This window comes from Mesoplodon densirostris, chromosome 19 (genome assembly GCF_025265405.1).
Source record: "Mesoplodon densirostris isolate mMesDen1 chromosome 19, mMesDen1 primary haplotype, whole genome shotgun sequence".
Lineage (NCBI taxonomy): Eukaryota > Metazoa > Chordata > Mammalia > Artiodactyla > Ziphiidae > Mesoplodon > Mesoplodon densirostris.
Genome location: NC_082679.1, coordinates 52,097,188 through 52,123,591, shown reverse-complemented (window position 1 = coordinate 52,123,591; position 26,404 = coordinate 52,097,188). Strand labels below are relative to the sequence as shown.

General features: G+C 39.2%; 1 protein-coding gene across 1 annotated transcript in view; it reads right to left on the bottom strand.

Moving 5' to 3' along the window:
• The window catches only part of HYDIN (HYDIN axonemal central pair apparatus protein), a 445,256-nt gene that overhangs the window by 310,200 nt on the left and 108,652 nt on the right, over positions 1-26,404 (bottom strand). The window contains exons 7-8 of the mRNA XM_060083501.1: positions 17,072-17,271; positions 7,324-7,448 (exon numbers count right to left, since the gene is read on the bottom strand). Of these exons, the coding sequence (XP_059939484.1) occupies positions 7,324-7,448; positions 17,072-17,271 (325 nt within the window). The remainder of the gene's footprint in view (positions 1-7,323; positions 7,449-17,071; positions 17,272-26,404) is intronic.

Sequence of the window (26,404 nt, the reverse complement as noted above, 5' to 3'; positions counted from 1 at the left end):
AATAACAAAAAGAAAACTAGAAAAATTCCCAAATGTTTAAATACTAAGCAACACACTGCTAAGTAGCCCATGGATCAAAGAAGAAGTAAAAATGGAAATTCTAAAATACTGTCAATTATGCATTAATGTAAATGAAACATATAAAAACATATGGGCTGAAGATACAGTCAGGTTTGGAGGAAAAGTTATTGACTTAAATGCATATATTAGAAAAGATGAAAGGTTAAAAATCAGTGCTCTAAGCATCTCTCCTAAGGTTTAGAAAAAGTACAACAAATTAAACCTACAGAAAGTAGAAGGAATGAAATAATAAAGAGTAGAAATCAATGATATTGAAAAGAAATGAACAACAGAGAAAATCATCAAGAGTTGGTTCTTTGAATAAAGCCTGAACAATACAGATCAAGAAATAAAAAGATACAAATTACCAATATCAATAATGAAAGAGGAGATATCACTATAAGTCCTAAAGACATTACACAGATTATAGTTATTATAAACAAATTTTATACCAGCAAATTTAAAATTTTAGATTAAATGGGAAAATTCTTTGAAAAAGTTTACTAAAAATTACATAAGAAAAAATAGAAACATCTCAGTAGATCTATATCTACTAAAGAAACTGAATCCATTTTTAAAAGGCTCTAGACCCGAATGGCTTGAACAATGAATTTTTCAATCATTTAAGGAAGAAATAACATGAATCTTAAAAATTTTTTTTCCAGAGAGAGTTTTAAAAGAGAATAAAAGAGAATAATTCTCAACTTGTTTTATGAGACCAATTTGTTTTTCAGACCAAAGACAAAGGCATTTCATGAAAACAAAATTACAGGCAGGCCAATCTTTCTCATGAATTTGGATGCCAAACTTTCAAAGAAAATATTAGAAAATCTAACCCAGGGATTTATTAAAATGATAATGGTTAAAACTTACATTTATCCCAGAATATAGCAGGGATTTAGTATTTGAAATTCAATCTGTGCATTACAAGAATAAAAGTGAAATAATACATAATCATCTCAACAAAAGCAGAAGTAATTGATAAAATTCAAAACACATTCAAGATTGAAAGTCTTAGAAACCTAGAGAAAGAAGGGAATTCACTTAATCTGATAAAGATTATCCACTAAAGTCATCATACTAATTCATGAAACACTGAGCACTTCCCCTCTGAGACTGAGAACAAGAAAAGGATGTTCATTCACTATCATCATTTCCATTGATCACCGTACTGAAGGCCTAGCCTATGCAAGAAATAATAAGAAACAAAAGGCTAAAAATTTAAAAAGAAGAAAACTATGATTATTTGCAGATGACTGATTGTATATAAACAAAATCCAATATCATCTACAGATAAATCATGAGCTAATAAGTAAATTTATCAAGCTCTGTAGATAAATGATCAACATATAAAATTCAAATTTTGATATTCACAAAAACTTAAAAAATAAAATTAGAAAAAAACACACTCGTTATAAAAGAAAAAAATGACAAACTGTATTTCATCAAAATTAAATTACTTTGCTAATGAAAAGACCCTGTTAAGAAACTAGAAAGATAATCCACTGATTGTGAGAAAATATTAACAATAATAATTTCTGAAAGACTTGTATGGAGAATATACAAAAACTACAGGCCAATAACAAAATGATAAATAACACAATAAAGATTGGGCAAAAACCTTGAATACACACCTGAGAGTAGAAGATAAAAATAGAAGAAGCACATGAAAAGTTACTCAACATTACAAGTCATTAGGGAAATGCAAATTTAAACCAGAAGAGATACCACTTCACTTCCACTAGAATGACTCAAATTAAAACAAAACAAATGAACAAACACAACAAAACAGAAATAGACTCAAAGGTACAGAGAACAAACTGGTGGTTGCCAGAGGGGAGGGGACAGATGGGCAAAACAGGGACAGAGGATTAAAAGGTACAAACCTCCAGCTATAAAGTCAAGGTCACAACTCATGCAGCTCAGTATCAAAAAAAACAACCCAATCAAAAAATGGGTGGAAGAACTAAATAGACATGTCTCCAAAGAAGATATACAGATGGCCAACAAACACATGAAAAGATGCTCAACATCACTAATTATTAGAGAAATGCAAATCAAAACTACGATAAGGTATCACCTCACACTGGTCAGAATGGCCATCATCAAAATATCTACAAACAATAAATGCTGGAGAGGGTGTGGAGAAAAGGGAACCCTCCTACACAGTTGGTGGGAATGCAAATAGATACAGCCACTATGGAGAACAGTATGGAGGTTCCTTAAAAAACTAAAAATAAAACTACCATATGACCCAGCAGTCCCACTACTGGGCATATACCCTGAAAAAAACGTAATTCAAAAAGACACATGCACCCTATGTTCATTGCAGCACTATTTATAATAGCCAGGACATGGAAGCAAACTAAATGTCCATTGACAGATGAATGGATAAAGATGTGGTATATATATACAATGGACTATTACTCAGCCATAAAAAGGAATGAAATTGGGTCATTTGTAGAGATGTGGATGGACCTAGAGTCTGTCATACAGAGTGAAGTAAGTCAGAAAGAGAAAAACAAATATCATATAATATCGCTTATATGTGGAATCCAGAAAAACGATATGGATGAACTTATTTGCAAAACAGATATAGAGACACAGACGTAGAGAACAGACGTATGGATATGGGGGGGCAGGGGGGATGAATTGGGAGAATGGGATTGACATATACACACTACTATGTATAAAATAGATAACTAATGAGAACCTACTATGTAGTACAGGGAACTCTACTCAATGCTCTGTGGTGACCTAAATGGGAAGGAAATCCAAAAAAGAGGGGATATATGTATACGTATAGCATATGTATACATATACCATATGTATACGTATAGTTGATTCACTATACATAGCAGGAACTAACACAACATTGTAAACAAACTATATTCCAATAAAAATTAATTTAAAAAATAAAAATAAAAAAGCCAATGTCACAGGGATTAATGTACAATATAGTGAATATAGTCAATAATACTGTAATAACTTTGTATGGTGACAGACGGTCACATGACTTACCATGGTGATCATTTTGCAATACATAAAAATATCAAATCACTATGTTGTACACCTGAAACTAATATTAATATTGTAAGTCAATTATACTTCAATTTTTAAAAAAACACTTACATGACCAAGAGCTGGTGAGTATGTGGAGTAACTAGAACCCTTAAACATTGCTGGTGAGAATGTAAAATGCTTCAACCACTTTAGAAAACTTTTTGGAAGTTTCTTATAAAGTCAAGCATATAACTACTCTATGATCCAGCAATTCTACTCCTAAATATTTACCCAAGAGAAATAAACGCATACGTACACACACACACACACAACTTGTACAATAATTGTTATTACAGCTTTATTCATAATAGCCCAAAACGTCAAACAATTCAGTTACATTAACAGAAGAATGGATAAACTATGTATAACCAAACAGTGGAATACTGCTCAGGCGTAAAAAGGGAATTGATAACACAATTCACACAACAATACAAATAAATTTGAAAAACATTATGTTGAATAAAAGAAACCAGACACAAAAGAGTATATACTGTATGAGTACATTTATCTGAACTCCAAGAACAAGCAAAACTAATATAAGATGATAGAAATCAGAATCTCTGGGATGGCGGATGGAGGGATTGACTGGAAAGGGGCATGAGGGAACTTTGTGAGGTGACAGATGTTTTATATCTTGAATGTGTTACACAGGTATTTACATTTGTCAAAATGAATCAAATTGTACATTTAAGATCTGTGCATCTTATACCTAAATCATACCTCAATTTAAAAAGTAATAGAAGAATCACTTACAGGATCCTCAAAGATGAATGAATATATAAGAATAAATCTAATCAAAATGTTCAAGACTTATACCCAGAAAACTGCTGCTGAGAGAAATTAAATAAAACCTAACTACATGCAGGGATAAACTGTGTTTGTGATATACAGAAAGGATTGCAAACTAGTGGGAAAGGATGAACTGCTGCATAAGTATTGCTGAATAATATGAAAAAAGACATACATTAAAAGCAGCTTTAAGTAGCACATTAAACTGGAGATTGAAATAACTAAAATACTCAATAAAACATCTTTCAAACTACTTTAAAACTGATCACTAACCTGACAGGAAAATAAGGACATTAAAGCAAAGTGAAGAATACCAGGAAATAATCTAGTGCCAAGGTTGTCTTTTGCCCTAGTGGATTTTGTTAACCCTTGAACTTCTGTTTTAACTATTGCATTGGGTGCCTAGGACAGGACATAAAGTCCAGGGCCCGCCCAAAGTAACGATGCTAAATCCAGAAACTACAAAACACAAAGAGGCATAAGATAATGATGGGGTTCAGAACGCACTACCACAAAATATGGCACCTTGGCATATTAAATATTTCAAGCTGAAGGAACATAAGAAATGGCAGGTGCAAGAGGGATTTTCTTAACTTCCCCTGAAGCAGGTCACAGATCCGCCACGTGAGAGGTGCCCTCCAAGACCAGGTAGAAAGAAGCATGTGTATCTTCAAATATAGAGGGACATCAAGAGGAGCCTGAATAAACAGGCCTTACTGTTTGCTACCCTTAGCTCATGTCATTTTTTTGTCCTATCACGTTTCCCCACAACTCTCCATCCTTCATTGAACCAGCATAAAGGAATTCAGATTTTACTGCTTCTTCAGATCTTCATTTCCTTATGAAGCTTCCCATACCATGTAAAACTTACATTAAATAAATTTTTATGTTCGTCTCTTGTTAATCTGTCTTTTGTTACAGGGGACCCATCTTAAAAAACTAAATGGGTAGAGGAAAAAGACATTTTTCCTCCTCTACAGATACCATGATTAAAAAACCATAAGAAACAACACACAGCAAAATAAATAAATAGATGAGCAGACTTAATATGTTTGTACCACGTACGCAATATAAGTATGTTTAATATATTTAAGAAATAAAAGGGAAATATGAAAAATAAAAGAGTAGACAGCAATCAGATTTGACAAGAACCAAATAAAACTTTCAGAAATTAAAATAATTATAATAATTGAAAAATTAAAACTCAGCAGGTGAGTCTTCGCTGAAGAGGGAATTATTGAATGGGACAATGGATAGGAAGAAAGTATCCAGAGAAGTCTACAAAAAAATGGAAAACATAAAATAGAGGTTAAAAGTAATAAATAACAGACTAATAGTAGAGTAAGTAATAGAATAATAAAGTAGTTGGAATTCCAGAATAAGATAAAAGAATGGAGACGAGTCAATAACCCACATGGAGAAAAAAAAAAAGAAACATGGTCTGCACCTGACACATATGCAAAAATGAAATCAAAGACAAATCATTAACTTAAACTAGCAGCTAAAACTACTGCCCTTCTAAAAGTAAACACAGGAGAACATATTCATGATCTTGGAAAAGGCAAAGATTTCTTAGCAAGAAGGCAAAAAGCATTAATCTTGAAAGAAAAAAGGGCTTCCCTGGTGATGCAGTGGTTAAGAATCCACCTGCCAATGCAGGGGATACAGGTTTGAGCCTTGGTCCGGGAAGATCCCACGTGCCGCGGGGCAACTAAGTCCGTGCGCCACAACTACTGAGCCCGCGTGCCACAACTACTGAAGCCCGCGTGCCTAGAGTCCGTGCTCTGCAACAAGAGAAGCCACTGCAATGAGAAGCCAGCCCCCGCTCGCCACAACTAGAGGAAGCCCACATGCAGCAACAAAGACCCAATGCAGCCAAAAATAAATAAAATTTAAAAAGTTATTGCATTTAAAAAAGATGATAATACAGATTTCATAAAAAGTAAAAATGTCAGCTCATCAAGAAATGTCATTAAGGAAATGAAAAGGCAATCTACAGACTGGTAGAGAAAATTAACAACACATATACTTGACAAATGACTAGTATTCAGAATAACAAGTTGTAAAGTACTCTTACAAATTAATGATAAAAGGAAAAACAACTCAAAAATGAGAAGACTTCAACACTTAATTTAAAAAGATATATGAAAAGCCAGCAAGCACATGAAAAGGTGTTCAACATCATTCATCATTAGAGAAATAAAAATTAAAACCACTAGAAGACATCACTTTATACAACCAGTATACCTAAAATGAACAATACAACACTATGGGTAGGAGAGGGTGTGAAGCAACTGGAACTCCCAAGCTTTGCTGGTGGGAATGTAAAATGGCACTACTTTGAAAAACTGACATCCCTGGTGGGTTATGTACTGTGCTTTTAATCTTCCACTGTTGGGTTACATGGGCCAAAACTTCCCCCTTTTGCTTAAGCTAGTCCAGGTTAGGTTTTTCTTACTAGCAGCCAGTGAATTGTGGACAACACTAAAAGATAAATATAGACTGTGCCACTGATTATGAATTGTTGTTATGCTGGGCAGTGTGGAGCCAGGACCACTTAACCACACGTCCTTATGCAAGGGCTTGATGGATCCTGCTCAGATAAGCATCCACAGACTCAGCAACTCTGAACTATGACCTAGGTATCATTTGTTGCTTTTTCCCTGACTGTGCACTTCTGTTTTCTCCCTACAGTGCCCTTCTGATGCAGACAATCTGGGTCAATCAACACAAATGGGTAAAAAAGAAGTGAGAAGGAAATGAGAAAAATCATGAAATAATAAATAGTAGTGATAAATATTAATTTGAAAACCAACTTCAGAGACTTGCATAATGTACATGCAGTCTACATGACCATAGATTAAATATTTGAAAAAACAATAAGTGAATTTTCATTACTATCCTGGGTGGGGCCTTCAAGAAAATGCTAGCAGCAATAGACAAAGTCCTAGGTTTAAGTAAGACATTTGCATATTCTAAGGATTAAAGTAACCGGATCTTACACCCAGTTAGAGGACACACACAAGAACATTCTGAACTCGGGTTTGTATTTTTTAAATGTTAGACAAATGCAGCAGTAAATGGAAAACCCATGTGTTATTATGTTACCTTCAAGTTTCCATTTACATATAAATAATCTCAATCTACCAGTGTAACTTCTGCGTATGGGTTTCTTCCATTCCTTCTGAGCCCTATATTTCTCAGGCTTTCAAGCACAGGAAAAACTGGTAGGTGGGATTTATATGTGGCTCAGCATCATTTCTGCTGGAGGCATTCAGTCTTTAGTTCTTTACCTTGTGGGTCTTAGCTTACTCTAATGCAGCCAAAATAACCATTTCCTGTTTTGCCTCATCATGTTTTCCATCTGACCTTTCTTAAAATGTAGAACTTTTAACAAAGAATAATACATACCTGTGTCATAATACACAATAAGCTTTTCGCTGTGATTGCCCACGGTTTGTGGCTCAAAATCCACTTCCAGTTGCATGGACTCTCCTACATTAAGAGTTGCAACAGATGGCTCTATAGAGAAGGGCCTGCAACACACATGGAAACACATCATCAGAACACATTCCTATATGTACACATATAGCTGATTCACTTCCTCGTACAACAGAAACTAATGCAACATTGTAAAGCAATTATACTCCAATAAAAAAAAAAAAAAAAAAAAGAACACATTCCCGACTAGTGGGAGGGGGAAGGGGAGAGGAGACGTGAGTTCCAGTTCTGCAGACAACACAGACCGGACACCACAATTCAGTGATTCAGAAGTATACTTTCCCCTTAATGTGAAAGAACTTTAGTATTAATATTAAAATAACAGTTATAGAACAACAAATGTAAGAAAAACTTAAATGATGCATAATATTCTTCTTTGTATCCTTGCCATTTAGCCTTTCTTTTAACATTCACTGAGTGATTCCAGTAAAGGACAGACTTATAACATGTACGCAAATACTGTAATTTGCAAAAGAACAGTACCTTCAAAGGGATAAAAATCAAGTTTTGCGAGAGTTCAGCGAAGAGAGGGTTTTATGATGGAAAAACATACCAGAGTCTCAAGAGGAAAATGATCACACAATCACATGAGGATAAGGTGAGGGCAGTCTAACAAAGGGTCTTTTTAAAAGGGGGGAAGGGGTGTAGGGAAACTACAAGAGATGATGCAATTGCCCAGGGTTGTTCACAGTAGAACTGTTACCACCTCTAGGCCCAAAGAGCCAAGGAGAAGGAGTGGTTTTGAAGCCCACCAGAGTCCTAAGAGAAGGCTGCCTTATGAGGCTCAAAGGGCTTTAGTTAAGAGAGACAGTCAGTCCAGGAGGCCTCACACATAGGACACTAGGGGGAAAAATGTCTTGACCTCACATCCTTTGCCTGATTGCCTGCTGGGACTCCCACTGGCTGAACCCAACCAGAAGCCAAAGGCATGGGAGCCTATTAACCTCTGCCATATAGGTTAGCCTCCTGGGTGAGAGTAAGCTGAAGAAGGGTGGAGAGCATTTGGAAAGGCAAACTGGGGACATCTGTGTCTTGAAAATAGAATTTGGGCATGCAGACCTTATGGGGAGGTAGGGTGGATCTGGGAACAGGAAACAGTTGACTTTAATTGTCCTGGAAAGGAAGAGTAAGAGAGAAGCTGGATCTGATCTCATGAAGTACCTTAAATAACTTACAGAGCTCTTCCTTCTAAACAGGAAACCCAGCCCTTTTAATTATTTTCATGGTCCATTTCACTTCTTTAAATTGCCAGTTTTTCAAAGTAATGTGTTGGACAACGTATCTGGCAGGCTAAGCTGTTTCTGATTATTTACTTCTATCGCAACTGTTTTTAGTCTTCAGTCCTTAAACCTTCCCTTAGATAATGAACTTAATTTCAGAAAACCTAACCTTTCTTCTATGAGGGTTCGGAGCTTACAGCATGGGTAGCACTTGGTGGTAACTGAAATTATCACTGCAGGACCTCGAGTGCTTCCTACCACGGGCAATTGTTTATTTTCTCTGGTGCCCTCTATTTGGATTGCCCTCTCCTTTCACTACTTTCCCATTCCTTCGTCTGTCCTTTTCCCACACCTTCAGCACCGAACCTCCAGTGAACTCCAGGCACTGTTGTAGGGGCACCATGAGGTAGTACTTACTAGCCTGGAGCCAACGGAATAAGTTCAAAACCCAGATCAGCCACGAGCTTGGGTAAGTCACTGAACATTCAGTTTCCTCATCTGTAAAATGAGGATAAAGACAACACCTATTTCACAGGGTTGTAGTGAGGATTAAAGGAGTTGATAGAGGTAGAGTGTGTAGAATAATGTCTGGCATGTAGGAAATGCTAAACAAATGTTTATGATTATTTTTGTTAGTGCTATTGTTATCTGCCTCATTGGCAGCCGGAGGATGATCTTGGGTATTCAGGTGAGTTCAGGTTGTTATCATCCTCCTCTCAAGCCTTCACACTGCTCTAGAGACATTGTAAAAAATCACACACAGGACATAACACATCAATCTCTTGTTCAGACACCTTCAGTGGCCCCCATAATCTATGTAATAAAGTTCAAAGTCCTCGACATTTGAGGTCCCACACAATCTACTCCCAACTAGTTTTGGCCTTCTCATGAAACAGATACATCTGTCCAAATACATTATACACCTGTCACATTCCATGTCAGACTGGGGTGGGACGGGATGGGAGGGCTTTAGTCTCTATACCCATAACCTTCCCCAGCACCGCACCTCCTCTTCCTTCCAACCAGACAGTGCCCCCTACATAGACATTCCAGAACTGCTTGGGTCAGATAGGAACATTCACTGTTTTCCATGTCATACTCCTTCCAAAGTCACCCATCATAGCCTAGACTCAAAGTTACCTTTTAAATAGAACCTTTCCTGATTCTCTCTCTTATTAATAATGTCTCCTTCCTCTCAGAGGCTATAACTTTAATTTTTTTATTTTTATTTATTTATTTTTTTTGCGGTACATGGGCCTCTCACTGTTGTGGCCTCTCCCACTGTTGTGGCCTCACCCATTGCGGAGCACAGGCTCCGGATGCACAGGCTCAGCGGCCATGGCTCACGGGCCTAGCTGCTCCGCGGCATGTGGGATCCTCCCAGACCAGGGCATGAACCCATGTCCCCTGCATCGGCAGGCGGACTCTCAACCACTGTGCCACCAGGGAAGCCCTATAACTTTATTTTTACTTCTTACTTTAGCTCACCTTGTACAATAATAAGTTTTCATGCCTGTCTCTCCCAATAGCTAGAGACTCTTGAGATAAAAGGGAAGAGAAAGCAAACAAAATTTCATTAGCACATACTCTATGCTGGGTACTACAGTAGGCACTTTACATATATCAAGTCTTTTAATCCTCACAAAATCTTGAGAAAGTAGGTCTTGTTATTTGCATTTTAGATATGAGAAAGCAGATGCTCTAAAAGGGCAGGCAACTGGCCCAAAGCTACCCAGCTAGGTAGTGGTAGAGCAGGGATGGAAGTCTGCCTTCAAGTTTTTTCTGTCTCCCCAAACCATCCCTGAATGTGGAAGCCACCTGGTTAGATTCATCTTTGTGTCTCTTACTACCCCATGCATAGCTCTTTACTCATAGGAGCCTCTCAAAAGAGGCTGTTAAGTTGAATTATAATCAACTTTTAAAGGGAAATTTTAAATATCTCTAATCTTTACTTAATCTTTATAACAACTTGGTAGAACAGAAAAGGAGCAGACTTTTGGTATCTCAAACATCTCTGCTTGATGGGAGATGAAGGTGAGTCTCACCGTCTTTAAAGTTCTTTTCTTCCTTATGGCCTCAGGAAGAATCTGAAGAATTGAGAACTGGCCCCAGTTCCCTGGCTTTGGGAACAGCATTGTAACATTCTCTTCTACCTCTGCTTCCTCAGTTCCTAATGTTTTTCTCCCTACACTGTGCTTTCATTTTTTTTTCCAAACATTTCTTAGTAGTAAAATAACAGTTTTGAAATGAATTGGATAGTATTACATTACAGAACGTAAGCTAATTTTCTATGGACAAAGGGACTCTTCTTAGGACCTCCAGAAATCCTAATTCCATACAGTGGTAACAGATTCTTCCCTTTTGTGTTAATTGTTGGGTTTATATTACACTAAATTTCTTCAGTGGTTAGAAAATCACCTGGGATAGCCATTGCTACTTAGAGATGCCTAAGCTTTCTCTATAAATCAGACATTAATTGGATAGAGTGTGTTAAGTTCTGGTGCTTAAACACTGTCTATAATTTGATTGTGTATTCATTTTACTAGAGGCAGACAGGCTGAAAAGGCTAGAGAATACCAAGTACCAGAAAATGATCTTACAGAGAGGTAAAAGGTGCTGCTCCTCCAGGGTATAAATATGCCTCTGTCTACCAGAATGTCTGGTTTTGATATCACATTCTCATTAATACCAAATACTTGATTAGGGAGGGAACTTGGGTTTGTGTAAAATTGTGAGCCACAAGAAAGATTTTGAGTTCTTGTTCAACCCACTATGAACTGCTCTTAAGAACTAGAACTATTCCATTCAAATGATTCAATATTTTAGCAGAGGGCTTCCCTGGTGGCGCAGTGGTTGAGAGTCCGCCTGCCAATGCAGGGGACACGGGTTCGTGCCCCAGTCCGGGAGGATCCCACATGCCATGGAGCGGCTGGGCCCGTGAGCCATGGACGCTGGGCCTGTGTGTCCGGAGCCTGTGCTCCACAACGGGAGAGGCCACAGTGGTGAGAGGCCCGCGTACCGCAAAAAAAAAAAAAAAAAAAAAAATTTTAGCAGAAGACTAAATACTGGTTCTATTATACTAAACATTGAATATAAAATTAGTATCTTTCCTTCAGATAATCTTTCTTATTAACTGATTCCTAAATTGAGATTTTACATTTTGAAAGTGCTCCTTAATTCTTTCTATTTCACCTTCCAAAATTAATCCTACTTTAATAGTCAAAGTTATTCTGGTACCTACTCGAGTTTTAGGTCAAATCTGTAATAAAGTTGAAGAGTAATTGTTTATGTTCTCTGTATACTTTATAGCACATTGAGGCTCCTTTTATTAGTGTAAAAAACACTATGCCTGGGCCTCCCTGGTGGCGCAGTGGTTGAGAGTCCGCCTGCCGATGCAGGGGATACGGGTTCGTGCCCCGGTCTGGGAGGATCCCATATGCCGCGGAGCGGCTGGGCCCGTGAGCCATGGCCGCTGGGCCTGCGCATCCGGAGCCTGTGCTCCGCAACGGGAGAGGCCACAACAGTGAGAGGCCCACATAACGCAAAAAGGAAAAAAAACAAAACAAAACAAAACAAAACAAAACACTATGCCTCTTTTATAGTACTTGGAGCATGTTTTTTTATTTTAAATTATTGTAGAGGTTTATAGTTGTAGCTCTGCTGTTGTGATATATTGTTCATTGGGCATCCTATAAACATTTCTTGAGCACTTATTTATTCTAGACACTTTGCTAGATGCTGGGGACATACAAATGAAAAGAGATACAATCCTTGCATTTGAGAAGGTCATATTCTAATGGGAGCAACAGACGCATAAAGTTTTATTTTTTATAATTTGTTTGAACCAGACCACTTATAAACTTTATCATTAATTAAATCATTATTTCAATGAAAAGAATATGATTTGTTTTTTAAACAATTTCCTGTGAGATATTATTTCTAACTGTATAATGACTATAAAAGCAGCAAGACCAAGAGTATAGACCCTATGTTTTTAACTCCAAATTATCAAACTACATATACTGCTCCACTATGTCTATTGACAATCATGTCAATGAAAGAGTGATCCTCAGCCCTGTCTGGGCAACACAATCACCTGTGCATTTTTCAGAATGGATACTCGTCAGGGGATCCCCCCAGACATTCTTTTTTTTTTTTTTTTTTTTTGCTGTACGCGGGCCTCTCACTGCTGTGGCCTCTCCCATTGCGGAGCACAGGCTCCGGACACACAGGCTCTGCGGCCATGGCTCGCGGGCCCAGCCGCTCCGCGGCATGTGGGATCTTCCGGGATCGGGGCACGAACCCGTCCCCTGCATCGGCAGGCGGACTCTCAACCACTGCGCCACCATGGAAGCCCCCCCCCAGACATTCTGATTCAATAAAATGTGACCACGAATTCAACTGCATTCTTTCTCATTGTAGTCGTTAGGGTTTTCAGTTGCAAACAATAGAAACCAATTCTGGCTAACTTAGACAGAAAAGGGATTTACTGGAAGGATTTGAGGTAGCTCACAGAATTGACATCATGGTTGGAATACATGCATTTTTTGGAAAGAACATAAAAGTACCATTTTGTGCAGAGTCTAAACAGGAAAACAAAAATAAACAGGAAATTTAATTGAAAGACTTGGTTACACAGAAGATGAAAGCTATGAAAAGCCCAACTTAAGATGGTGAGATAGCTCAGGGACTGGTAATAGCAGTAAGCCATTTCCACCACTGGGCTGGAGACAAAAGGAGAAGAGGAAGTATTAGTAGATCCTGGGGACCTGGCAGAAGTTGGAACCATGGCAGGTCTGTCTGACAGGAGCTAGAACCACAGAGGAGATACAGATGCTTGCTGGGGACTCTACTGAAGTTAGAGAGGGAGGAAGAGAAATACTCTGACTTCTTCCTACTCTCCAACCTCCTTCTAGTGCCCCCCACTGGTCAAACCCAGGTGGAATCCAGAAGGCCGTGGAGGCTAGAGGGGCTAACACAGCCCAACATAGATACTGAGCAAAGCCTAGGAAGGGCAAGGAATGGATCTTGAGGTAAACAAGGCCAGAACTGGTCCATGTTTTGTTTTAATCCAAGTTTTGCTATTAACTTACTGGGGGAACTTGGCTAAGTAATTTACCTTCTCAGACCTTACTTCTTTCATCTGTAAAATGGGAATGTTGGACTAGAGTTTCTAATGTCATTTTGATTGCTGGCTAGTCCTTGAGTTAGCTCACCATTTTACCTTAGAAGTGTTTCTACATTGGGAAAAGATGATTCACATTCACAGTTACATGGATATAAAAGTTTTAGATCTTTTCCCGCAACTTCACACTATTAAATCTGTGATTTTGTTTCACTTTACATGAATGTATTGCCAATTAGTTTTTAAGATTCAGCCAAACAGTTCAGGAAGATGAGCTGCCTGTGCTTGTTTTTCCACCTTAGGTGGACTCTCTTTTGCACTGGAACAATACCAATGTCACAGGAAGTTTTTAATGTGTATTATGGATGGTGGTTATGAAAGTTCTTTTTTTTTTTTTAACCAAAAGAGATTGGTTCTTTCTAAGTCATGGTGAGCCAGTTGAACAACTTGCTCTCTTCCCTTCAATCAAAATATGAGTCTTACCACGAAATGACAAACAAAGCCTTTATAAGCACTTTGACAATGTCAGGAGACACTGATTTTCAAAAGAATTTTTCCTTTGCCTCTGACGGTTGATTTATCTAAAGTGGGTCAGAGTCCTGCTTCCACCCAGGATGTAGAGAGCTGAAAAGAGTGTTTCTTTTACCCTAACAACAACAACAAAAAAACAGGTAAACAACAAAATCACAATTTTTCTCAAACCCGTTAGAGAGCTGAGATTGCAGGGCAAACAAAAATGGACAATCCCCTGCCCCTAAAGAAGACAAGACATGTGCAGAGTATTTCACCTGTGTCACACAGAACATTCCTACAAGCAGAAGAAACGGTGAGAGAGGATGGAGAAAAGAAATATTTGAAGAGATAATGGCTGATGTTTTCCAAAAATAATGACAGATCCAGTAAGCTCAGAGAACTTCATGCAGGATTGAAACGAAAACCAAATAAAAGCAAAATAAGATCCTTAAACCAAAAAACAACCAAAAACAAAATCCACATCTAGACACATCATGTTCAAACTGCTAAAAACCAGATATAAAGACAAATTCTTGAAGGCAGCCCAAGAAAAAGACATAATTACCTACAGAAGAACAAAGCTAGGAATTACAGCAGACTTCTCATTAGAAAAATGTAAGCCAAAAGACAATGAAGTGACATCTTTAAAGTACTAAAAAAAAAAAAAAGTATATATAACTGCCATTTCAGAATTCTATACTGTAGAGAAAAAATTTTTCAAAAAATGAAGGCAAAATATTTTTTCAAGTAGACAAAAACTGAGATAATATCCACTAGATCTGTGCTATAAGAAATATTAAAGTAGTTTTTCAGCCAGGAAAAAATGATACCAAACAGAAACTTGAATCTACATGAAATGGTTTAGAGCTAGTGATGCTCCTGGGACACATGTAAGAATAAACACAAATTCCCTCCTGAGGGATGTGCCTCAACCCACATTATGGCATCCCTGCTACCTACAATATGGCAGACCAAGTAACCCGAAAACTCTTCCACCAGAAAATACCTAGAAAGTCTGGATAAAATATAACTTACACAAATGTGTAGCTGAGCGTGCCAAAAAAAGGGGGGGGGGAAATCCACAGGATTCAAAAACAAGAGGAAATAAGAACCAGAGCAGTAAGCCACTGAGCCCTTGAAGCCTGGGTTTTAACAGCCCTGCTAATAGCAGCAGGATACAAGGTCTTGGGATGGTTAAGTCAGGGCACTGGTAACAAAATCCCCATATAAACCTGGGAAACTTCAAAGGTTACCAAAACATTCTCCCATTAGCACAAGGAAAGATGTCTATCGTGGTTTAGAATGAGGGAAACAAGGATTCTCTAGGGAATTCATACTTTGGACATGTGTATTCTACCAGTTTGGGGTTTAGATATGCATGATCAGTCCAGGAACCCCTAAGCCAAGAAATTACCAGAGAGGCAGTCTATGTAGTCTAACCTTTGGGAACCAGGCAGAAGTAAATGCTAATCCTTACTGGAGAGACGTGTCCTTAAACTAGAGATTGTCCTTAAACTAGCAAAGGATTCCACAGATAAAGCCCTTATGAAAATGATCCAGCTCAATATCTGTCTTATTCTTTAAAAGTCATAGAAAAAGAACTTGACCTTCTGTCTCCTGTGTTCCCAAGCTGGCCATTCTTGTTATGGCCCTGCTAATCAGCCAGCATCTTCATGTCCCATAACAACCATTCTTCCCCATCTTATAAGAGAGATCATTGAGGGCAAGGATTGTCCCATAATATTTATATTGTCCCATAATGTCTACTACACTATAGCTACACCATAAATTATCAGATTAAAATCAAACAGCTTCACTTACTAGCTATGTGCTCTTGAGCAAGTTATACAACCTCTCTATTGCTCAGCTTTCTCATCTGCAAAGCCAGCAATAGCAGGTTGAGTTCTTCTCATATCTCATCACTCCAAACTCTTCTTCTGCCTCCTTCTATTTTTAAAGATGTTTGTGATTACACTTGGCCCACCCAGATAATCCAGGATAATCTGCCCATTTTAAGGTCAGCTGATTAACAACCTTAATTACATCTACAACCCTAGTCCCCTTTGTCATGTAACACTACACATTTACAGGTTCAGGGGATTAGGACATGCACATATTTGAGAAGCCATTATTCTGCCCACCACACTGGCAGTAGGTCATTTAAAGAAACAATAAAAGAAGAAACACTCACTATACAGTACTTGCTATATACCAACGGTTTATGTTTATTAATTCATCTATTCCTCACAACAACCCCATAAGGTGGCTACTTTCCCCCATTTTTCAGATAAGAAGATTGTGGGTGGCCTCTAAAGCTGGATAAGGCAAAGAAATGGATCCTCCCATCAAGCCTCCAGAAAAGAACACAGCTCGGCCAACACTGGGATTTTAGCCCAGTGAGGATTCTGATCTACTGAAATGTCGGATAATAAATTTGTGTTGTTTTAAGCCATGAAGTTTGTGGTAATTTATTACAATAGGAGTAGAAAACTAATACAGCCAGTTATAAAAGTCTCAGTCACAACAAATATGTTTATTAATATATTCCCATGAGCCAGTTGCTATGCTAAATAGAAAGTCTCTTATCCAGCATTTCAGAAAACCACCCATACCCAAACAGGTAACCTTGAATTTTGGGTTCCTCATGGGATGAAGAAGTCTGCCCCACATCATTGAGGTTTCCCGTCCTTGCAAGTGAAGACTGTAATAAGCAGTTGCATCTTCACTGCTATTCTAGGAAACTACATGTGCTGACTAGATTTAGTTATCAATCAAAAACAAAAGCTGAAGGAATGCATACCTATGAGTTTTGATGTGAAACACAGCATCTTTGTTGCCAATGTTTCGTACCAGCAGAATCTTCTGAGTGCTGTATTTGACAGGGCAAGTAGAAAAATTCAGCTTGTCAGGAAAATCTAGGATGGCTCGTGCACCTCTAGCTTTGATGGGCACAATAAACTTTTCTCTTTCAGTGACACAGGTCAACATATGGGCATAATCCTACAAGAGAAGGGTACAATCATTACTTGTGGAAACACCAACATGACCAAGGTAACTGCAAGAAACATGGCTGTATGCCAAGCATCTTGCAAAACAACTTAATATATATATATTCTATGAAACATTCTCAAGACAATTATGGATGTACCTTCAACGAGATACTCTTTTCTAAGAAAAAGAGAACAGTTCAAGTATTAAAACCTAGAAGCCAATAGAGAAGCTTATGCTTCTTGTGTTTCCCGGATACTAGGGAGGTGGAATGCGGGACAGTTGAGGCTCATTCTTCTTTAGATCAGAAGGAGGTTCACACCAGTAACTTCACGTCCTCCTTCTAAACCCTACCTACTTATCCTTCAAGCCATGTGTTAGACTGAGAGCTCCAAATAATGGTCTCTCTATGACCACACTCTTTGAAATATGACTGTGCAGCTTCTCCATCATGAGTGGAGTCTATTTCTTTACCCTGTGCTTTGACCAATGGAAGGTGGCAGAAGTTATGCACGCCAGTTCCAAGCTAAGGCCTCAAGAAGCTTTGGGCATTTCCATTCTTGCTCTTGAAACTCTGCCATGTAAACAAGCCTGGTCTAGCCTACGGCAGGATGGGAGCCCAGATGTCCCATGCTAGACCAGCCTACTGCCCCACATATGTGAGAGAGCCCAGCCAAGTTAAGCAGAGTTGCCTACCCAACTCATGAGTGGGCCCAGTCAAGATTAGCTAAACCATAGTCTTGTGAGCCATAATATCCATAATTGAATTTGGGAGTGGTCTGTCATTATGCAACAATAGCTAACTTATTCAAAGCCCATTTTAAACCTCACCTCTTGTGCAAAGCCATTACTGACCATTCCAAACAAAAATGCTGAGGCCCTAGGCATCCATCGTCCCCAATCTTCAGTCTAAATGCAACAGAAATGCTGAATTAAGTCACCCTTTATCTCCTCTCAAAAGATAGGAAAATGGAAGTCTCATCCTCAATGCAACAAAGAAAAAGTTAAAAGTAAACCATCACCAACAAGCAAACCTAAATGTGAAAGGAAAGCATTACGGTCTCCTCAAGAATAGGCTCAGGGGGCTTCCCTGGTGGCTCAGTGGTTAAGAATCCGCCTGCCAATGCAGGGGACACAGGTTTGAGCCCTGGTCCAGGAAGATCCCACATGCCGTGGAGCAACGAAGCCCGTGCGCCACAACTACTGAGCCCACGTGCCACAACTACTGAAGCCCGCATTCCTAAAGCCCATGATCCACAACAAGAGAAGCCACAACAATGAGAAGCCCACGCACAGCCACAAAGAGTAGCCCCCGCTCCCCACAAGTAGGGAAAGCCTGCGCGCAGCAACGAAGACCCAACGCAGCCAAAAATAAATTAATTAAATAAAATAAAAAAGAATAGGCTCGGAAGTCACTGTGAAAGGAATTTGCTATCTAAAACAGGCTCATTTTCCTTCATTTTAAGTTTCCCCATCATTTTAGTGTGTGTTTTGGCTGCAAGGCAATCTTTATAAGTATGAAGGCCTCTTGGAACTTAAGTTTCCTTTTTTTTTTTTTTTTTTTTGCGGTATGTGGGCCTCTCATTGTTGTGGCCTCTCCCGTTGCGGAGCACAGGCTCAGCAGCCATGGCTCTGCAGCCATGGCTCACGGGCCCAGCCGCTCCGCGGCATGTGGGATCTTCCCAGACCGGGTCACGAACCCGTGTCCCCTGCATCGGCAGGCGGACTCTCAACCACTGCGCCACCAGGGAAGCCCTTAAGTTTCCTTTTGGTAATCATGCAGTAAATGGTTTTCAGTGGTGGAGGTTTAAAAGCTCTCTTTGAACTTCAGGCACAGAGCAGGAATGGGAATGTCTGACATACTGACTGACATTTAGACCTGGCCATGCACTCAATTTCATGAAACCCACAGGACAAGTAGAAAGCAGTGGTATCCCCAATTAGTTTATTCATCCAACCATGTTTATTAAGTGTCCAGGTGCCAGGCACTGAGCTGGGTCTGGGTATGCAACTGAGTAGTAAACACGGACGTGGATCGCTTCGAGCTTACATAGTGATGGAAGAGACAGTGAGCAGGTAAATAAAGCATATCTAATGTACAAAGTAATACATACACAAATATATTAAATAAATATAAAGAGAAAATACCCAGGAATGTTCCCACAACAGAGCTTTACACCTGCAGTCTCTCTGCCTCCCTGAACCCCAAACTCATACCCAGCAGCTGGATCAACATCTCACTGGATACAAACTTACCATGGCCCAAAGCAAAGCTGCTGACTAATGCCACTGCATGCAACTGTGCATAAAGATACCCTACTAAGGGAAGGAGTGGAGCCTGAAATCCAGTCCACTCTGCTGGCTCCACCTGAATCGGCCTCTAGGGGCAGCCTTTTTCTCATGCCCACAAAGGCTCCACAATGCCAACTGAGGTCCTGCTCATGACCTTCCTTCCACCCTAAATCTGTCCCCTCACTGCCTCTCCATCTTGGTACATGAATCTCCACCCTTCCACTGGCCTGGATTTAATATCCTGGCATGAGGCATCCTTGATCACTCTGTTTCTCAATTTCTTAGTAAATCTTGTAGGACTGACCTTCAAAATATATCCAGACCACAAACACGTCTCACTACTTCCACCCTGCCACCCTGACCCTAGCCACTCCAATCTTTCCTGGGCTAACTGGACTCTATTTCAACCCTTGCTCCCTGAAGTCTATTTTCCACACAAGGGCCAGAGGGATCCAGTTAAAATACAAGTCAGCTCAGGAGGCTCCTCCATTCAAAATCTCCCAAGCAGAGAGCTGGGGGGCTCTGAGTGCTATGGCCTGGCACCCCTGTCATTTCTCTGGCCACACCTCCCCCCTCCCCAGCTTGCGTCTCTGCTCCAGCTACAGGTTTCCTTGCTGTCTCTTGAGTATTCTAGAGATGCTCTCCCTTCAGAGCCTTCAAACTTGATGCTCGTTCCATCCAGAACATGCTTTCCTGTAATTATTCACATTGCTTGCTCCCTCACTTCCTTCAGGACTTTACACAATGTCCATTTTCTCCCTGAGGCCTCCCCTGATTGCCCCATTGTAAACTTAACTCTCCCTCTCCTGTCCCATCACTCCCTAGCCTTTCATTTGCTTTAGTTTTCTCAAAGCCATCTAACATATTATATATGTTACCTATTTATTGAGTCTATTGTATGCCTCCCCCCGTATCTCCATGTCAACAGGGATTCTGCCCATCGTATTGACTTCACATATCCAGCTCCTAGAACAGGGCGTGGTACTTAGTAAACATTCAACAAATATTTGCTAAAGACAGGCAAATGAGTACTATAATGCTGAGTGAAGAGAAATAAAGCATAAGGGAATAAAGAGTGAGTGGGAAAAGGCCTCTATGAGGAGGTGACATTCCAGCAGAAATCTAAGTGAAAGGAGAAATGGTGCCATGGGGGTGGGTGGTAATCTGGGCGAAGCATGATTCAGAGACTGTGGCCATAGGGGAATAATGTAAGGAGAGGTTAGAGATGCAGCAAAGAGGCTGTGGGAAGCCGGATCACACAGGAGCTTGTAAGCCATTGTTAGGACCTGAGGACGGCCAAAAACATTAATGATGCTGAAAGCAGATCATGATGTACCTGATTTATGTTTTAGAAGAACTACTAGCTGCTATGTAGGCAACGAACTGTAAGGAGGCTAAGATGAAAAGAGGGTGGCCAGTTAGGCAGCCACTGCAGTAGTCCAGGCAAGAGATGAAACTGACCTGGCCTAGTGCAATAAATGCTTAGCCTAGAGCTTGGCGAGTAGTTAAGTACTCAATAAATGTTAGTTGTCATTACTAAAATGTTGCATAAAATACAATGTTTTGTGTAAGGCATGTAGGAAAACTCAATTTGTGTACTTGCTGTTAGGATAATAATGATAATCCTGGTAATGATGATAATAATGGAACAAGATAATTTCAAAAAACAACAAGGACTTTGAAGAAAATAAAACATGGTAAAGTGATAATATGGGAAGTGGCTGCTTTAGGTTAGAACAACCAAGGAGGCCTCCCTGAGGAGGTGGCCTTCGAATAGAGACCTGAATATCCAAAGCATCCAGTCAGGCAAGATATAGGAATGGAGCGTTCCTGGCAAGGAGAGGTGCAAACATGAAAGTCCGAAGGTAGGAGCAAGTAATAACAATTAATGGACAGTATTCATGAAATTTATTTAAATTGAGTTGTTGGGCTCTTAGCTCTTCAAGTGATTCTGGTTTCTGCATGGTAATGCCAGGCTCAAAAATTATGCCATTCAGATAAAAGAAAGTACAAATTACACGAAGCATACTTGATCCTAGAAAACTCCATAGAATTCAACAACAAAACAGTCTAGTGTGATTACATCAGAAACCTAAAGAGATAAGTACTGTTTTCATTTTTTCTTAGGAGATCAAACCAAGCAAGCAAAGGTTTTGTTGGGAATTAGAAACTGGAAAGCTGCTGGCACATGTGGAAACTTAATATTAACTGAGGCTTTGAGAGAAAGAACAAAAGATGCTGCTGAATCCACGATGAGAGGGGATCTCTAAGTAATTTATTCTATGTTTACATATTCTCTGCCTTGTTCTATAAGGAATTGAAGACAGCTGAAAATAATTTAGGAGGCTAACTGAAATATTCAAATTTCCCAATGAGGAAGATTTGAAGTTTGATCAGCATTATATATTTTTTTCATAATCAAGTCATATAAAAGAATATGAAGAAATTCTTTAAACTTAAAAATGTATTCCAATCTCTGACGCTCTGTACTTAATATAACTATATTAGATTATATAATATACAATTATATATTGCTCTACTGGCTTAAAATTCATTCAGATGTTATGACTTGGGAGGCTCTGTCAGCCTGCAAGCTAAGCAATTACTTCAGTTGATGGACTTCCTTCCTCTGTACTTAAATTCAGAGCAATCAGGTCACCATTCAGAGCCAAAATATTTATTCCAAACTCTCTCCCGTCTACTGTGAGACTTAGCTATGAATTACTTTATATCCTAAAATGTTGTTCTATATAACAATGGTCTCCAGATGAAATTTCCTATCCATTTTTTTTCTGTCCATTAGCCTTCCTTCCAACCTGCCTATCCTCCAAACTTAAAAAAAAAAAAAAAAAAAAAAAAAGCAGTGGAATATGCAAGTGGCAGATTTGACTCTGAGAAGTGAAAAGAATGAATCTTGGTTTTATATTAGCTCCACGACAGAAAGCAAACGTGGCAATAATTCTGTCCTTTAACATCTCAGGCAAAGGAAAATGATGTCTTCTACTGCAGCAAACGACTCCCCAGGCATTCAAGGGCAAGCACAGCCAGTGTGGTTAAGCCCTCACAATCCTCTTTCTCCCTTTTCTCCGCTCCTAAACTTGATGGTGGAATGGCTAACACAGAGTAAAACCAGATTTGATTAGGACTCAGCACATTTAATACTCACTGTCCCTGAAAAACGTTATAAATTCCCTAACCAGTTAAAAGTACTTATTTTATAGTATCTTCTCAATCTGAAGTTCACCTCTCTAAAGGGAAGAATTAGTTCTCAAGTCCTAATCAGTTTAAAATCAAGACTGATCAGGTCTCTCGGGCCTTATCCTCTACCACTCTGACTCTTCATATGATTTACCTGGGGTCTCAGCTTCCTAGGGGCATCTACACTTCTCCACCTATTAAAAAGGAATGACCTCTGATCTTTGGCTTGTAAAGAGACCTGAGGACTTCCAAATTTATTTTGACCATTTTTATCATTAGTATACAACAATAATGTGGTTACTTCATGATTCATGTACAAATCATCCACTTAAGGTAATTAATTTCCTGTTTAGCTTTTTTGCTTTCTAAGTTACCTTAAATCTACCAATCAACCTGTATCTATTCCCATATACTCTGTCTTCATTCCTGTTCTTATCTAAAACCAAACCCTTTCCTTGCGTACTAGATTTCAATCCTTCTCACTTACCTTAGGATTTTCCTGAAGCATCAATTTTCCCTCTTTACTGAACATTCACAGTTTATAACAATGCTTAAATAACGTAAACATCAGCTTACAACAATGCTTAAATAGCCTCATCTTAAATATTAAATAAACTACCCTCAATCTCAACATCCGCCTCCAGCTACTGCCCCATATTTCCAATTACCCTTTACAGCAAAACTCCTCAAAGGTGTTATTTATACTCAATATTACCACATCCTCACTTTCCCTTCTCTCTTCTACCCACCCCATCAGACTTCTCTAACCAACATTCCACAGAAACTGTTCTCATCAAGGTCACTAATGACTTTGCCAAATCTAATGGCTAAGTCCACATCCTTGTTTTATTCTACTTTTTATAGCTTTGGACACAGTTGATCTCTCCTTCTTTTTTAAAAATACTTTATCCACCTGGACTCCAAAGCACTGCCGTCTCCCGGCTTTCCTCCTACTTCACGACTTCACCCCTTCTTAGTGTCATCCTCTGTTGGCATCTCCTCCGCTTTCCACCCTCTTCTTTATCTCCACTCACTCCCAGCATCATCTCCTCCACCCTTGGTGGTGAGCAGCATCATTACACTATGACTTTTAAATATTTGTCTGTAGACCCAACATTTCCCCTTTATTGCAGACAATTGTGTCCAACTGCTTCCTTGATATTTCCACTTGGATGTCTAAAGGGAAGTTCAAACTTAACATATAAAAAAACAGAGCTCCTGAGTCCCTACCTCACTCCTACCCAGCCTCGTTAACCTGTTTTTCTTCCACTTTCCATATCTCAGCAAATGGTGGCACCATTCGGTCAGCTGCTGGCCAAAATATTATGAGAAACTAGACTCCTGTTTCTTCACTCCCTTTATCTAATTCATCAGCAAACCCTGACAGCTCTGCCATAAAAATATATATATCCTTCGTCCACCTACTTCTCATCACCTCACTGTTACCACCCTCGTCCAAATCATCCTCATCTTTTTCTCGCAAACTATTACAGTAGGCTCTTGTCTTTATATTCATCAGGGTTCAGTTCTGCTATATATAACAGGGAACAGAAGAAAATAAGAGCAACTTAAACTAGGCAGCTAGAAGTTTATTTCTCTCCTAGAAAGTCCGGAGGTAGTTGGGCCAGGTTGGTACGGTGACTCCACAGTGTCATGAGAGACACAAATTTCTAAATTCCTGCTCCACCAGTCTAGCACAGGATCCATCCTCAATGTCGCCGGATGGGGCAGAGTGATTCCTGGGATGCCAGCTATTCTCACAGCCAAGCTGCAGGCAGGAGAAGGCAGAATAGAGCACTTTCCACTGTGTCAGCTTCCGTCAAGTACATGCGTTTGGAAGTCCTGCTCACATCGCACAGGCCAACATTTACACAACATGCAGCTGCAAAGGAGGCTGGGGAAATGCAACATTTTGTTTCTGGCAGCAACGAATCCAATCAAAATATGTGATTCTCTTACCAATGAGGAAAGAGAAAATGGATGTTAAGAGTAGACAACTAGCCATTATGCCTCACACCCTCTTCAGTCTATTCTCCACACAGCAACTAGAGTGATCTTAAAAATGTAAGCCAGATACATCATTCCTAATCAAAACTCACCAGGGCAGATAAAGGGAAAGAAACAAGCATTTATCCTATATTTCCTGTATGAACTGTACCTCAGGATCCTTATTAACTCATTACAAAAATAAAGTGTAACAACAGCCATTTTGTGCCTCTTGATGTGATGCAATAGGAAATACCACGTTACCTACGAATTCTGGCCCCTCCAAATCAAACATGAATCTAAACAAGGCTCTAGACCTAATTACCCGTCTATAGGAAACACAGGGGATGGAGGATCATTCTATGGAATCTGGTGGAGTTGCACTCAGTACCTTGTTTGGATCCCAATTTAAGCAAATCAACTTACACATATACATGTGATTGATTTAAGCAACTTAAAATGCATATATATCATTGATTTATGTGACATTTATATACATATATACACACACCTCTACATATACATATATGTTTTAATATTACTCAACTGGGGAGATGTGAGTACTGACTAGATATCTGATGATATTAAGGAGTTACTGTCATTTTTTAGGTGTGATAATGGTACTGTGGTTACGTTAACTTTTAGAAAGGACCTTATCATTTAGAGACAAACAATGAAGTATTTACAATGAAATGACGTATGGGACTTGCTGCAAAATCCTCTGAGGCAGGGGATAGGATGATGAAGCAAGATTGGTCATGCACTGATAGCTTGAAAATCTGGGTGATGACAGTTCACTATATCATTCTCTATATTTTTACATATGGGTGAAAGCTTCCATAATAGAAATATTTTAAATAACTTATGGTGGCTTCCTATTCTACTTTGCATGATTTCTAAGACCCTTCATGGTCTTACCGTCTACAAACCTTGTCTCCTACCATTTTCCCAGCAGCTTCCTCTGCTCCAGCCACACTGGCCTTGCACTTCCCTGACCTGTTGCCAGACATATTTCTGTCATAGGGCCTTTGTAAGTGCTGTTCCTGCTCCCACACAAATATCTTCCCAGTTTAGCTCTCTGCCCAAATGTTACCTCATCAGAGAAGTCTCCCCTGATCTTCCTACTGAAAGGAAACAGTCCCCATTCTCTATCACTCTCTGTTCTCTATCATGTCAATATCTGACATTAAATGGTCTGTTTGCTTATTCATTGTGGAACATAAGCTCCATGAAGGCCAAGCTTCTTCTATTCTCCACTGGATCCTGGCGGACAGCACTGGGCCTGGTGCAGAGTGAGTGAAATGACATTCATTTTAATATCTTTATTTGGATACTACATTATCAAGAGTTCTTCATAAAGAGAATGCCTGAGATCCTCATTAGCCATATTATAAAATGATATTTGTCGAATCCAGAAAGCTAGAAAGTAGTGATGTGACTCACTGAAGATATGAAACAAAATGGGAAGAAACACCTTTAAATAAGCCTTCTTAGATATCTTTCTCCTGGTTGAAATAATGGGAAAAAAAGTTAACATCTAATACATTCATGGCACAAAAAGATATTTGAGCCCCCTTTTTATATGCCTTTGCTTTTATCGTCTTCAGGCCATCCTCAAGTTGAAGAAACTACCTTATATTTTCTTGAGATTAACTTACTTATCTTACTT